Raw genomic sequence first — 16948 nt, forward strand, 5'->3', positions numbered from 1 at the left:
TTTTATTTTATTTTATTTTATTTTATTTTATTTTATTTTATTTTATTGTTTTACGTTGCATTTTATAGTGATGGTGGTGGGGTGCTGAGCCCAGGGTGGTTAGAGAACATACATGCCCAGGGTCACATAACTAGTACTTGAGAGAGCACCATTCTTTCAACATGCTCTGCTTACTTAATGAGTAGATATACCATGGATAAGGCTGCAGACCATTACTAAGCTTCATTTCTAAGTGAATAAGGAAAAGGGAATTGAGGAAATGGCGTATTAATGAATCAGTAGCTGCAAATCACCAAGCCCAGCACCCGGCACATGGCAAATTCTCAGTTAATGTTAGCAAGTATTGTTGCCCCAGTGTCAACTCTTCAAGAACTTTCTTTGGGGGAAAATATTAATGATCCATTATTTCTTGCTTGTGAGATGTGAAGTTATTGACTTATTGCTGCTGGGCTTGGCATGTTGAGCCCTGTTTCTGTTTATTAATGTGATGAGGTTACTTGTGATGAGGGAGGGTCCCTGCTGCGTGGTGGCAGTAATTATCAGTGTCACTGTGTGGCTGCAGGAACCAGTTGCTAGCAAATGCTGGTTTCTTCCTTTCTTTCTCTCTTTTTTAAAAAAATCCCATTACATAATTTAACAATCATTTCATTCCATAGTGAGATGAAAAGAATTCAGCAGCCTTCAGCTAGAGCTGAATAGCGAAGCAAATTATAGAAATCACTGACATTAGTGCCTGGCTAGAGCAGGATTGTTTCCTACTGAATATTTGAAAGTATTTTGTCCAATCTAATTTTAAAAGACTAGAGTCACTGGGCTTCCACTGCTTTCCTTGGGAACTATAATTTCGTGGCCTAATAGAGCTCAGCGGTGGGACATTTTCTCCTGCTGATATGGGAGCAATGGAAGGATTCATAGGAGGTCTGGTCACTGTGTTTGTCAAAATGAGATTTGAGAAGAGAAAGGAGCACAAACATATTCAGCTCACTTGAGAAAATATTTCAACCCAAGGATGTTTCTTCAGTCTATCCTGCCACCATTGAACCATGGTTTGCTACACAATGGGATTTTTCTTTAACTTTGTATTGTAGAGAATCCCCCAAATACACAATAGTAAAGAGAACAATATAATGGACACTCGTATGCGCAACACTAGTCCCCAAACCATCAATCATTGACCAATCCTGCCCATCCATATGCTTACCCACTTCTTCCCTTCTATTATTTTGAAACATATCTTTTCATTATATCTCTTTTTCTAAGTTCTGATAAAAATATATAACATAAAATTTAACATTTTAACCATTTTAAAATATATAATTTAGTGGCATTAAGTACATAGTATTGTCCAACCATTACCACTATCTAGTTCCAGAACTTTGTCATGACTCCAAAAGGAAACCATTGGCAACCACTAATCTTTTTGTTTCTAGGGATTTGCCTAGTCTGGATATTTCATATAAGTGGGTTTATACAATATAGAGCCTTTTTGGTCCTTCTCTCAATTAGTATAATCTTTTCAAGATTCAGCCATGTTGTATCAGGCATCAGTACTTCTTTCCTTTTCATAGCAAAATAATACTTTATTATAGGATATACCACATTTTGTTTATTCATCCAATGGTGGACATTTTTGTTACTTCCACCTTTTGTCTATTGTGAATAGTGCTGCTTTGGACATTCTGATGCAAGTTTTTGTTTGAATACTTGGTTTTCAATTCTTTTGAGTATATACCTAGAATTGGAATCACTAGGTCATATGGCAATGCTATGTTAACTTAATGTGTGTGGAACCATTAAACTGTTTGTGACTGCAACATTTTACATTCCCTCCAGCTGTATATGAGGGCTCCAATTTCTCACATCTTTGCCAACATTTGTTATTTTCTGACTTATTAAAAAAATTATAACCATCCTAGTGGGTATAGAGTGGTATCTTATTGTTTTGATTTACAACTTCCTAATGACTGTTGATGATAAACATCTTGGCATGTGATTGCAGGTTATTTATATATCTTCTTTGAAGAAATGTCTATTCAAGTGTTTTGCCCATTTTTAAATTATGTTGTTTATTTTTTTGTTGTTGATCTGTTCTTTATATATTCTGGATACTAGACTCTTATTAGATATATGATTTACAAATATTTTTCCCATTCTGGGAGTTTTCTTTTCACTCTCTTGTTTATATCCTTTGATGCATAGAAGTTTTTAATTTTAATGTAATCCAATTTATCTGTGTTTTCTTTTGTTGTTTGTGCTTTTATTGTCATAGCTAGAAACCATTGCCAAGTCCAAGGTCATGGAAATTTACCCCTGTATTCTCTCCTCAGAGTTTTATAGTTTTAGTTCTTATATTTAGGTCTTTGATCCATTTTGAGATAATTTTTGTATAGTATGAGGTCAGGGTTCAACATCATTCTTTTACATGTGGATATTCAGTTGTCCCAGCAGCATTTATAGAAAAGACCATCATATCATTTTATCCATAATATTTCAGTATGTTTCACTAAAAGATAAGAATTTTTTACATAACAACAGTACCATTATCACACTTTTAAAAAAACCTCATATTTCCTTAGTATCATCAAATATCTAGTCTGTATGCAAAGCTTTAATTGCCTCAACAATTTTAACAGCTTTTTAAAAAAAATCATATTTAGATAAGTTGCATCCTTTGCACATTGTTGGTATATCTTTTTTAATGGTTTTAAGTCTATAGATATCCCCTCCATCTCCTTTTTACCTTCTTGCAATTTATTTGTTAAAGCAAATGGGTCATTTGCCCTATGGAGTTTTCTATTCTAGGTTTTCTTGATTGTGTCCCCATGAGGTAACATGTTCCTCAGTACTCTGAATTTTTTGTAATTTGGCAGTTGGAACTAAACACTTGATCAGATTCTCGGTTGTTTGTTTACTGTTGTTTGTTTTTGGCAAGGCTACTTCTTAGGTGATGTTGTTATTCTAATCAAGAGGCAAATCCTGTCTGGTTACTTCTTATTTATTTATTTATTTATTTATTTATTTATTTTAGTGTTAGCAGCCATTGATAATCAGTGCTTAAATTTTTTATTTAGGAGCTATGAAATAGTAATATTCTAATTCTCTTATGTCCTCTTCATTTATTGCATGGAATGCCTGCTGTTTATGAAAAGAAAATTTACCTCTTAAGTACTTAATTATCCAGTGGTAAAACTTGTCTAAGATTGGCAGTATAAACTCTTGATTCTTTCCCTTTATTTACCAGTCTCAAAATAAGACAGAGCCAGTTATATATATTCTTTTTGAAGGTTGTTTATTAATGCATTTAGTTAGGCACATTTAATGTGTTTCAAGCCGTTGCAGGTGTTACTTTTATTGATGCTCAAATCATCCCATAGTTGGCCAGTGAGAACCTCTTCAAGTTGATTCTTGAGTTCTTTCTAACATGATCTTGTGGTCTCCTATAGCTTCCTGGCTATCATATATGACAACTCTGCAACTCTTTTTAGGTTGCAGTGTGAGCTACTGTGGCACTTCTCAAATTTCCTTACAGAAACTTCTAATAGGTCTCTTTACTTCCCTTGGCAGTCTGGAGAAGATGGTAGCATTTCCTGCCATTTGTGGAATCATAAGACAAGTCAGAAGACGCACTGGAAACTCATTCATGAAACTCATTTCAGAGTTTTACTGAGTTTCTATTAGGCAACCATGGTGTTGATGTTGGGAATGGACATTTGGACAAAGCCAAAACCGTCAATGTGATTTCTTATGGATCCATTTTAGTTCTGTTTCTAGTGTCTAGTCAGAGATTGATTGCTAGTTATTCTGAATTCTTTTCATATAATTACAAAAAATATATAAGTACTTAATAAGATGACATTTGTAGAAGACCTCTTTTAGTTTTAAGAAAAGGGAGAAAATATGGAAATGGATATGTTTCCTCAACCTAGAAAATGAGTGTAAAATCAGATGGATTGTTTTCCCTCTTCTAGTCTTTATTTCTCTATTAAATAAGGGAGAGGATTATTTTCTGCCTATTCGATAAAGTTGCTGAGTGCTGTAATGAATTTATATTTATAGAGAACTTGAAGCTTTTTGGATGAAAGGTGCTAAATTAAGGCTTATTTTTTATCGAATTTATTTGATGTGTCTAACCTCCCGGGAACATTTGCTGAAGTTAATTAAAAACAGATAGTCTGCACTCTGACAGCTTACAGTGCCACTTACAAACCAATAGCATAAACAGCCTACACTTTATTGTCCTAATGTTGGACTGCCTAGAAAACCATAGCTCTTTCAGACAGGAGAATGATCCGCTTTTGTAGGAGAGATGAGATCAATTGCTGGATAAAACTGCAGAGATATTCTCAAATACATCTGCCCTTGTTTTTAAAAATACTTAGAATATGGAGATTTTCCTCAATTTCCAACTATAATTTTCAGATTGGAAAATTAAAAATAATCTTTCTTTTCCATCATTTTGGAAAGAAATTAAGATATAGGTTTATGTTTTATATATTGTCTTACGATCATTTGTTCCTTACAGGAATGGCATTCTAAAGCAGCCAACTGGAATGACTTATGCTGTCTTAACCCAGTGGAAGCTGTGAAGTATAATTATAATTATGGTATGTTTGCTTCCTTTGCCAGTTGGTGATGGAGTTTTGTGGTGCTGGCTCTGTCACTGACCTGATCAAGAACACAAAAGGTAACACGTTGAAGGAAGAGTGGATCGCGTACATCTGCAGGGAGATCTTACGAGTAAGTGACAACATGGAGTATCTTGGGAGGTGTTGGACTTTGTACCAACCTTCCACTGACATTCACAAAAGTATTGTAGACCTTTCTAAAGCTTTATTCTAACAATGATGGCAGTGGTGGTGGTTTTGTGGTCTGCTCCAATAGAAGGGAGAGTCATTCTGATCAGGCCATGTGAACTCTCATTTGGGGGGTTAACATTGGTTGACTTTCCTTAACCATTTCCAATGGTGTTTTCAATTAGAAATATGATTTTAGATCATAGAGATAAGGTTTCACTTAGGAAATGAATTTTTTAGAGCTTTTTCGATTACTTGAATTTTCCATTTATGAAAATAGTTTACGAATTGCATGACATTAACCATTCCAGCATTTATAACCTCGTCTAACTGATTTTAAATGAAAAAAAAAAATTCTTTGAGATGTTGTCACTTAAATCAATCAAAATATCTGGATAAGACTATGTATATTTGTCCAGTTTTGCCCACTAATCTCAGTCAGGCAATCTGGACAATAGTATCATATGTACTGAACTCAATTCAGGAAGAAGGTAATTGGTCAGGGTTCAGTCAGACTAGTTTATTTATCTCTTGCTAGTAATATGGAGTCTATTGTACGTTTACTGAGCATTATTACTAGATCTGCTTCACAATCATAATTTATTTATAAGCTCTGCCTTCTTAATCTAAGGGAATAAAAGTTAAAACTATTTTCATGATGTGCCCAAGATACACTTTTGAGAGACAGATTATGTGCTGTGAATGGATGGATGGGTGGGTGGATAGAAGGCATTAAGAAATTGAAACCACATTAGGAGAAAGAAAGGAAGGAAGAAAGGAAGAAAGGAAGAAAGGAAGAAAGAAAATGGACCCATAAAAATAACATTTGTAATAGCATATACTTAGAAATAAATTTATAGAAAGATGTGAATGACTTATACACTGTAAACTACAAAATATTAGTGAGAGAAATTAAAGAAGACTTTAATAAATGGAGGTATATACCATTTCACAGATAAGAATATTGAATATTGTAAAGATGTTATTTCTTACCGGTTTGATCCGTGGTTTCATTGAACTCCCTATCAAAATTTCTCTAGGTGTATCTGTGGATATTTACAAGCTTTATTTTTTAAACAATTACTTATTTATTTTGAGAGAGAGAGAGAGAGAGAGAGAGAGAGAGAGTGTGCAAGCAGGGAAGGTGCAGAGAGAGAGAGAGAGAATCCCAAATAAGGTCTGAGCTGTCAGTGCAGAGGCCAACGTGGGGCTCGAAACCACAAATCATGAGATCATGACCTGGGCCGAGATTAAGAGTCAGACGGTCAACTGACTGAGCCACCCAGGCACCCCTTGACAAGCTGAATTTTAAAACATTAAATGGAAATGCAAAGTGCCAAGAATAGCCAAGGCAATCTTGAAGAAGAAGAACAAAGCTGAACGAGTTATGGTGCCAGTTATCAAGACTTATTATGAAGCTACTGAGTAGATAAGACAGAATGAGGTATCGTCACACAAATACACAGATGGCCAAAGGAACAGGATAAATATTCAGAAACAGATGCACTTCATATGGACCCCTGATTTATGACAAAGAAAGTGCTGCAGTGCATGGGGGAAGGGTGCCCTTATCAGTAAATAGTGCTTGGTTAATTGAATAGTCGTGTGGAAACATGTAACTTGATACCTACTTTATATCCTGCTTAAAAATTAATTCCACCTGGATTAGAGACATAAAGGTGAAAAACACAAAAAATAAAGCTCTTAAGAGCAAACATAGGATAAGCTCTCCATGGCTTGGGGTGGGCAAAAGAACACAAAACAAAATTTGAGTGGGATACAAGGAGGTATGGCTGCTGCTGTCCTTCAAATCTGACATTTATTTTCAAAGATCGAGGTGCCTTTTTGTCAACTTCATTTGAATTTCTGACTTACAATTTTACTCATTTAGAGAAAGCACGAAAGGTTATTTAGTCTTCGAGACCACCCAGTGGTGCCAAGAATCTGTTGGGTCTTCAGGGCTGGTTCTGCAATATACCTTTCTGTGCTGCTGGGGAACCCTGGGGATCCACCATGTGCTCTCCAGGGTTCTGAAAACAGCAGGATCATCACCTGATGATTCTCCCTCAATGCTTGGGTAGAATGTGTGAAAACTGTTTTCTTCCTTCTTCCAATACGTTCTCCCAAAAGGTACTGGCATTTGAGATAAGGTGACTCATTGGAAGAGACACTCAATCACAAGAAGTTTCAGAGATAACCCTCCATGCATCATACGATGTCATAAAATATGGCATTTGGCTCACTTGTGTGCTCTGGTACCTGCTTCCAAAAGCTCTGGTAGTGAAGGAGGCCAAGGGATCTTCAGTCCCTCTTTTAAGAATTCATGGGATGTTAAGATGCTGTAAAACATTTTAATCTGCTTGATGTCCACCTTGAGCTAACCTGACTAGATAAGAAAGGTAATTTTTTAGCACCCAAGCCAGTGCTTCAAACTCTCATGGTTTATGTTTACTGATATTCCTGAACATACACATTGATCTTTTTGAACATCCATATTCTTCTGATGAGTCTTTTCAACAAGGGAATTCAGATATTTAGAATTTTTTTATGTCAACTTCATTTTTCATACCAGGGTTTTGTCATTATGCAGGAAAATTTAAAAGACATAAAAGTATAAATAATAAAATGGCAATACCTGAGTATAAATACCTTGGATGAGCAAGTGTTAGCATGACATAATTTGCTTTAAGACACCAATTTGAGATTATTTTAGGTTATGCTTTGTCTGACTTAGAGCAAGTCTGTAGATTTTTAGAACTCAGACCACAGAGAAGCCAAAGTGAGAGTAACTCATGGAGAAGGGGAACACAATCAGGTTTGGATGCCACCACATAATTATTTCATATAATGAACACAAAGTCATAAATATCATAAAGCACTAAAGATGACAGCTATGAATGCCAAACAAAGGAAAGGGAAATTGCTGTTTTCTTTTTTTAATGTGAGGCACTGTGGCTAAAGGCAATGGGAAGTTTCTTGTCTGGACTGAGAAATATTTCGTTGTGCTTAGTTAAAATTATACACTATAATGTAACTTTTAACTTTTGAATTCAGATATTGATTTAAAAAACAAACTGGAGTACTTAGTTAAATCAGGTTAGTTTTCTGTAAGAGACTCTAGACTCTGTTACAAACCAGCACATGCAGTCAGCCCTCACTTTTCTCAGTACCATCAGCCGAAACTCGTGCATGCCAGAGCCACATCATTGTCCACTTGGGTCCATGCTACCTGAGATCAATGCTGATATGCAAGCAGTTCATTAATACAGCACCGGGCGTTGCAAAGACTGCTTCTGTATTTTAGTTTATATTGATCAGTTGCCTAGTTTAGAACAGCACTGTACACATATGAAAGATGTGAGTCTGATAACAAAAGTCTCTCTGGGTGAGTTCACATCTTTTTTGGATCACTGACAACCCAGCTAGTTTATTTGCATCTTGCCTTCTGTCCTGTTAACCCTTTTCAACTCTCTGTTACTCCAGGGGCTGAGTCATCTGCACCAGCATAAAGTGATTCATCGAGATATTAAAGGGCAGAATGTCTTGCTGACTGAGAACGCAGAAGTTAAACTAGGTAAGAACAGGATCCAGTGAGCCTAGGAATTGAGGGAACTGATACGATTATTTCAACAGCTGATTGTTTTTCCATTCTGTTTTGTTTTTAATGAATATAAATTTGTCACTCACTGTGAATTTGGAGGTCAGTGTACTACAGAACGAAGAGGAAAATGTTTTTTTTGTCTGTTTCAAACATTTTCTAAAAGTGCTTGAGTGAATTGGTATACAATATAGCAGACAGAACCATTTGCTTAATCAATACGTAGAAAAAAATTCAGATTCTTAAAAATTTTTTTTAATGTTTATTCATTTTTGAGAGAGAGAGAATGAAACAGTGAGTGGGGGAGGGGCAGAGAGAGAGGGAGACACAGAATCCAAAACAGGCTCCAGGGTCTGACATGTCAGCACAGAGCCTGAGGCGGAGCTCGAACCCACAAACTGTGAGATCTTGACCTAAGCCTAAGTCAGACACTTAACTGACTGAGCCACCCAGGTGCCCCCCAAAATGAGGTTTTTTTTAAGCAAAACCCTTTAGATTAGAAGTGACTGACCTTGAAATGGTTTCCTGTATCTTACCATTTTGTTGACTTTGTTGCTGCTATAACAGAAAGTGATGACCCATTTGTTTACTGAAAAATATCCTGTTAGACACATTTAGAATAATGAATTCCTGCTATATTCCCATATGTTTTACATTATATTTTCATCGACTTCATTATTACCTAGGGCACGTGCACAAAATGGGTGTTCAGTATTCTCCTTTGTATGCATGCTGGATATCCTACTTCCACTTGCCAGAGTTATCTGTGAGGCAACCCTTCTCCTTGGTGCTTCTTTCCAACAATCTGGTGGGAAGAGAAGGTAGAGAATCTCCACATGCATTTGCCTGCTTGGCGTCTATGAGTAAGGGCATGGATTGACAGCTATCTCTAGGATATGCAATTTGTCATCTAGAAAGGAGGTATTGCCCATATGATTGTTTATTTTCTAAGAGATTGAAATATCTCCTGTGTTTATATCCTAAACATTTGTTCTTGCCTCTTTGTTAAAATACATAATTTCCATTTTTTTCTTAGTTAGCATTTGGGGCCAAACTTTCATCTTGTGAGTAATTCCCGCTTAAAACAAAAGCATACATTTTGTAGGCAGGGTGTGTGTGTGTGTGTGTGTGTGTGTGTGTGTGTGTGTGTGTGTACACACGTGCGTGCATGTACATATGTTTGTGTTTACTGGCTAGATAATGTATCCTCAGAATATTCACTCATCATTAATCAACAGTCACTTGTTGAGAGAATATTATGTCAGGCCCTGTACACAACACTCTTCCATAGTTTCTCTCACTTTGCCATCATAGCAACTCTATGTAAATACCATCACCCTCATTTTATAAATTTGGAAACTGAAGCCTAAAGAGGTTGATCTGCTAGCACTAGGTGACATCACTAGTAAGTGGCAGAAATGGGATGCAAACTTAGGCAGTCTGACTCTAGAAACTTGGCTCATAACCACTTCCTTTGTATCCTCTAAGTATTCTCCTTTATGGCAAACAAGCTTGCTTTTTATTCAACACCTGTTTTTGGTCCCTACAGACCCTTGGTTTAACCAAATACAGCATTTTGTGCTTTCCTCATTGGTATACTTTATCCATTTATACACAGAGTTTAAAAATAAACATTCACAATTGCTAAAAGGAAGAAGCAACCCAAGTTGCCCATCAGCAGATGAATGGATAAACACAGTGTGGCACCTGCATACGATGGGATATTATTGAGCCTTAAAAAGTTAGGAAATTCTGACACATGCGGATTAACCTTGATGACATTATGCTTATTGACATAAGCCAGTCACAAAAAGACAAATACTGTATGACTCCACTTATATGAGGTACCAACAGTAGTCCAGATTTACAGAGGCAGAAAGTAGAATGGTGCTTGCCAGGGGCAGGGGTGGGGAGCGGGGAGGAGAGAATGAGGAGTTATTGTTTAATGAGTACAGAGTTTCAGTTTGGGAAGACAGAAAAGTTCTGGAAGCAGATGGTGGGGATGGTTGCACAACAATGTGAATGTATTTAATGACACAGAACTGTACGCTTAAAAATGATTAAAATTGTGAATTCTATGTTGGGTTTATTTTGCCACAGTAAAAAAAAAAATGCACATTCATTTTATCACCATATAAGGACATTGACTTCATGCATCTGTCTTCTCTTAAATAGTGGACTTTGGAGTCAGTGCCCAGCTTGATCGAACAGTGGGCAGGAGAAATACCTTCATTGGGACCCCTTATTGGATGGCACCAGAAGTTATTGCCTGTGATGAAAACCCAGATGCCACATATGATTTCAAGGTATGACTTCTTCATTGTTTCAAAACTATGTCTCACATCCTGCCCTGAATCTTGCAGTGGGAGAATTCTCATGTGCCTTTGGGTTTAGAATTTATATAATCCTGGGTTTACGATTTATGTAATCCAAAGGGAGAACTGAAAAGCATTATTTGAATTTAAAATGGTAAGACATTCAAGTGAGAATCTTTTTCATGAATTGACCCATTATATCTGGTTGCTTATTTGTAAAAAATGTTGAAACCATTTTCTATATTCTCTTGAACTTAGTCTGGTTTCTTATTAGAAAATAGATTTCTTCTGGAAGCGTTGAATCAATAGATTGTACACCTGAAACTAATAATATTCTGCATGTTAACCAACTGGAACTTAAATTAAAACTTTGAAAAAACAATAGATTTCTATTTTGATTAATGTTTAAACTTTTGGCGAAGGATATATATGCTGAGAGCTTTTTATGCTAAAAGAGGCCAATGTGTTGTCTTGGGTCTTTTCTGATTAAAAATAGACTTCCTCGTTTCTCCATTGCTCAAAGTTTAATTTTTGAGGTTTCTTTTCAATGAGAGAGAATGAAGTGGGGTGTTGGTAGCTACCTTATGGTATTTCTGTAGCCTGTTGTAGTGTTCCATTGAAATTCGATTGGTGGCTTGTTACCTTGTATCATAAACTGGCAATTTGCTCATGAATTCAAAGCAGTGTTTAACTAGATGGTGGTAGTTGTGCCCTTCTTCAAGAAGCCTCCCTCTTTTCCATTATGCTAGCCAGTAATAAAACATAATTTGGGGTTACTATCCCATTGACAGCTGCAATGTCAGGTGACATTATTGTCATGAATTGTGGCTGAAAGTTGAAATATTAAAATTGGAGGCAAATGGAATGTAGGAACTGTGAGTTTTCAGACGGGGAAATAGATGAAGAGATACCCTGTGGCCTTTGTGTAGACCACAGGAAAACCTTGGGCAAAACCTGACACTACTGAGGCTGGTTTCACAGGTGCACGGACTTTTCATGCAAGGACTTTAGTAGTCAGCTCCAAATACCCTTCTCTTGAAGATGGGAAACTGAGGCCGGAGGTCTTGGCAAGTATACCCCCAAGTTAGTGGGCTTCTCAGAGTTGGGGCTTGAGCCCCCATCTTGCAAATCTCTTTTCAGTATATTACCAATATATTACCCTGCTCCTCTATGATGTGCTCTTATATAAATCTCCAATTTACCAACAAAACAGCTTCTGAAGAGTATATTTGAAGAATTCCTCTTTTAAAGAACATTTTTAGTTCTCCACATGTGGGGTTATTATTGAAATCAGGTCACAAAGATGCCAACATTGCAATGTCTTTGGGACCCAGTATCGTAGGGCATGGACGAAATTATTTGCCTCTTTGGAGAAATGCAAGCTGAAAGTCTAAAACCAAAATAATCTCCTGTACATTTCTTCCTTCTTTCAAAGTTAGGCACTGTAATAACCTGACAACAATCTGTCTGAAAACAGCTGCCAAGTTAAAAATTAATCTCTTGCCAAAATAAATGTCATTTATTTAAACTGCTAATGATAAGCACATTTAAATAATTTAATTTGCAAATCCCTTCAGAGGAGCCACTACAAAATATATGTCCCAGGCCAGATATGTGTATCATAATTTTCTATAAGCAATTCTTCAAACAGTAGTTATACTTAACAAGTGCTAACTAGACTACTTCTGGGCCACAGATATTTTAAACTACTTTATAACATACCATAGAGAATCAGGGTGTTTCAAACTTTTACCCTTGGCTTAGCCTTTTAAGTATTTTGGGTAGTTGTTCTGTATGTGGCATTTATTTTCTGTGACATAAAATAGATCCCTGTGACTTCACTGTTTTCAATAATGTAGAAGAGGACTTCCTTCTGGCAAAGCCAAAGCTTAGAATTAAACCGATATTCTGGTCCTCTTTCCTGAGAGTAAGGCTAAGGAATATAGTTTGGAATCAGCAAAAGACTTTTGAGCCCAATGCATAATTCTAGGTGTGGACACAGCCTGGTGTATGAGTAACCACAGGGGGATCATGCTGCAGAAGGTGATTTCAGAGATACTGGAAAGTCCATGTGACTATTAAAGTATTAATGTATCCTGAAACATTAATAAAGTTAAGACTAATTTCTGTGTCTTTTATTAAAAAATAAGGAATCCTGATGAGGAACAGGTTCGCTATATTAGTCATTTAGACCTTAGTGAGAATTAATTCATCAGGACTGTTATAATGCAGGTGGTACAAAAGGAGGAAGAAGCCACGGCAAGAACATGAGCCTCCCCGGTCATTGTCAGAGGTACAAGAAGGATCATGACTAAAGGGTTAAGTTAGGAAGACTGGGCAAAAAGGAAGGCTTGAGCGTTCTTTGAAGATTTATTTCAACCATTTCACACTTTTACAGTGGACTAGAGAAGCAGTGATTCTGTAAATATAATCTTTCTCCTTCTTTCTTGGCACCAGATTGTATCCTTTTTTTCTCTTCACCATTCTTAGGTATGTAGTCTGTCACCAGGAGACAACGTGACAATATGTTGCCTTTCAAAACCATTTCTTCATTCACTCAGCACATATTTATTACATACCCACCACCTGTAAAGAATTAACTAAGCTGGGTCTGTACATGCAGTTTTTGACACATAAAGTTAGTTTGCAACCCCATCAAGGTTCAGGCGTTCAGTACTGTGCATCTGGTAGTCCGTTTGACCCAGCTGTATATTCCAACCTCAGAAACTTATGTCGACACTTTGGGCTCTAATGTGCTATCGATACTTTCCACCTAGGGGTATGTTTGGAACAAAAGATGACTTGAAAGCCACTAGGCTTTATTAGATGTCACAGGGGCCTTCCTTTAAAATAAAGACAGGGGCGCCTGGGTGGCTCAGTCGGTTAAGCGGCCGACTTCGGCTCAGGTCATGATCTCGCGGTCCGTGAGTTCAAGCCCCGCGTCGGGCTCTGTGCTGACAGCTCAGAGCCTGGAGCCTGTTTCAGATTCTGTGTCCCTCTCTCTGACCCTCCCCCGTTCATGCTCTGTCTCTCTCTGTCTCAAAAATAAACAAACGTTAAAAAAAAAAATTTAAAATAAAGACAAAACTGGGGCACCTGAGTGGCTCTGTCGGTTAAGCATCCGACTCTTGGTTTCAGCTCAGGTCATGATCTCACAGTTAGTGAGTTCGAGCCCCACATCAGGCTCTGTGCTGGCAGCACAGCCTGCTTGGGATCCTCTCTCTCCTTCTCTCTCTGCCCCTCCCCTGCTCGTGCTCGCTCTCTCTCTCTCTCTCTCTCAACATAAAAATAAATAAATAAATGAGCTTTAAAAAAAATGAAATGAAATGAAAACAAAATGTAAGAGAATAGTTTTGTTTTATTGTTTTATTATTTATAGATTACCATCTACTATCTGTCTAAGATATGTTTAAAGACTGCTGTAAATTTTTCTAAAACTACAGCAACTCAAGAAAATAAAGGCCTCTGTAGAAAAGTAGTCTGAAGAGCTCATGGTTTTCTTTGCAATCTAGTTTTGTCTGATATCTACCAGGCACGGTAAGTAACTGATTGAAAATAACCCCTATTCGAAGGAGGAGTACCAGAATCTCATATGCCTGGTGTGTTCACTTTCCCCCTAGAGGCCCTTTCTTTCTTGTTTTCAGAAATTCTGTCAAAACACTTCAAGCAAAAGGAAAGGTTTCATTTCTCTGATAAGTATGTAGGGCAATAATGGAAGCTTTCTCATTTAATAATAAGCATTCAAAAGATTTAAAATTAATAAAACGGTTCAAACTTCCTAAGCTGTTTAAATTCTTATTTTTAAAATTTGAATTTCATTTCAGTTGGATGGGGGTTGTCAAGTATTTCATAGTCCTATGTATCTATTGCTTTAACAGAATTACTCGTTAATGAAAGCTTTCTGCAGCCAAATTCTCAGCAATAGGGAACTGGTGGGATAAAGACAAGAGCATCTGTCCAGTGGAAAACCATGCAGTCATTTAAGCAAGGGGGTAGCATGCGTGCTGAAGTGGACAGATCCCAAGACAGAGTGTCAGACACAAAGAGCAGCTTACAGCATGTGCACATGATACAGTCTTACTCACCCCTGCCCCATGGATGGATGATATGGGGGTGGAGAGCTTAAAATTTTTATTTTATATATTTTGCTGTCCTGCTCACTCCACCCCATAAGTTGGCCTTGCATTCATATTAAATTAGTAAGTAAGAGAAGTCCAGTGACATGTCATAGCCCCTCAACCCCCACCCCCCCATCCTCTGGCCCCACCTGCACTAATGTTCTGTGTCATTCACCTCAACTCTGCTTATGAGACTTTGCACACAGGTGCTGTGGATCATTTGCAGGCATAGATGTCTCCTCCAGGGTTTAGGTGAGTGTTGTGCTCTGGCTGTAGGGCAAATACTCATTCTCCTGTGTCACAGATACTTGGCTTTATTCAGGCAGGATGGAAGGAGAAATCTGACTCGTTGGGAGTCACCAAGATCCACGCAGAGTGTGATGTGAGAGAGCGATATTCAGACTGCAGCATGAGATTTGTATTCTCAAACAAGGCCTGGCCTCTGTCTACTGAGATTCAAAGGCACCACCCTTATTTGGAAGGAGGAAAGGATGATACAGACACCATGTTATTATCACCAGTAAGAGGCTGAAATCGCTATTGAACCAGATCCCTTGTGGCTCTGTGTTCACATCCACCTGTATGACATTCCTCAGTGAGGCACAGTAGCACCTCCCCTGGCCTGCAAGCCGGTCCCCAGCCGAAGGTGATAAAGCTGTTCTAACATTTTCCCTTCCAACAGATAACACATGTAGATGAACAAGGGACTGGAGATTTCCGCTTTCAGTTTGTTTTATGTGTGAAATGGAATTATTAGTCACAACCCATGCTTCAGCACCCTCGGTGACCCTGAGTGACCCACCACCTTGGCTGTTTATATTTAATGTAGAATCTAAGCGTATGACATAGTGAATTCAGAGTCAAGCTTTCAAAGTTAGACAGGAGTGGTTTAAAATGTACACTTTGCCTCCTATTTGCTCCATTACCTCAGAGAGGTTATTGAAACCTTCCCGAACCTCGATGAAATGGAAATAGTAAATTGTATATGACAAAGTTGTATTAGAATAAACTGAGCTACCATATACAAAGGGGTTAATTCCATGCCTAACACTTGGTAGCTACTCAACATATGATAGTTAATATTTGTGTTTGTGTGTCATATGAAGGGACTGCCATTTGGGGCCTTTTTTTTTTTAAACCTAAAAAAACCAGCAGTATCCTAAGATTCAAACCTCATATTTGTATGACACATCTTTAATTGTCTGCCTATTTTGAGTCAGAATCCGCTTATCCATAACTTCTGCCTCTGGATTAAGGTGCTTCCCTTAGAGACCGCACACAATAAATACAATTTCCTTTTTCCAGCTTGAACATTTCCACAAAGACAATAACAATAACTCACAAAACAGAAGACTGTTTTTTTCTCTGTGAATCTTGGTAGAGTCCACTCTACTGGCCGTGCCCGTCATTGAGCTATTGCTTGTCAAGTCTAGACTACCTTGCTACCCTGAGCTTTGGGATAATGGGGCTAGCACTCCATCTGGCTTCTTAGTAGGCTCTGCCCATGAAGAGAGACCACAGGGCTGAAGGAGGAAGAACACGCCCTTTCCCGTTTCTTCCCGTAAGCTTACATCATCCCAGTGACTCCTTTGAGTACCTTAAGTACCAGAGCTCATTGCCACCTTACCTGATGCAGGTGTGCTGCTTGAACTGCCGGTCAATGACAACCATACCAGAGTTTGTTAAATACCCAGTATTTGCACGTCAACGTGCTGAGCACTGTACCTATACCACCTTATTGAGTTCTGGTATTAACCCTGCAAGGTAGGTGTTCTCTTCACGTTATAGGTGAGGAACTGGGCTCAGAGGAATTATGTGGCTTGCCCCAGGTCACCAAGCTAGTTGTGTCAGAGCTGAGTCAAATCTAGGTCTGTCTGTCTGTACTGCATGAGCTCTTTCTGCCTCTTCAAGCACACGGGGCTCTTTACTGTGCCGCGAAGGGGTCAGCCATCAGCAAGTGCTCTTTTCTTCATGTGTTGGGCAACCCAGCCCCAAAAGAGATGCTCTTATGCTGTGTCCAAGTTGCCTGCATGCCAGCGGGCCCCCCAGCAGCCAGAAGTTGCATGCTTGCCTTCTCAGAGGCTCTAGAATTCGTCTCTGTTCTGTCTGTAAAGCACACAGGAC

At 38.0% G+C, this 16948-nt stretch overlaps 1 protein-coding gene across 3 annotated transcripts in view; it reads left to right on the forward strand.

Moving 5' to 3' along the window:
* TNIK (TRAF2 and NCK interacting kinase) overlaps positions 1-16948 on the forward strand; it is a 393469-nt gene that overhangs the window by 257787 nt on the left and 118734 nt on the right. For all 3 annotated transcript variants that reach the window (XM_049628573.1, XM_049628571.1, XM_049628572.1), the window contains exons 5-7: positions 4627-4737; positions 8277-8367; positions 10567-10697. In XM_049628573.1, coding sequence (XP_049484530.1) covers positions 4627-4737; positions 8277-8367; positions 10567-10697 — 333 coding nt within the window. The remainder of the gene's footprint in view (positions 1-4626; positions 4738-8276; positions 8368-10566; positions 10698-16948) is intronic.

Source organism: Panthera uncia, chromosome C2, assembly GCF_023721935.1.
Source record: "Panthera uncia isolate 11264 chromosome C2, Puncia_PCG_1.0, whole genome shotgun sequence".
In the NCBI taxonomy this organism is placed as follows: domain Eukaryota; kingdom Metazoa; phylum Chordata; class Mammalia; order Carnivora; family Felidae; genus Panthera; species Panthera uncia.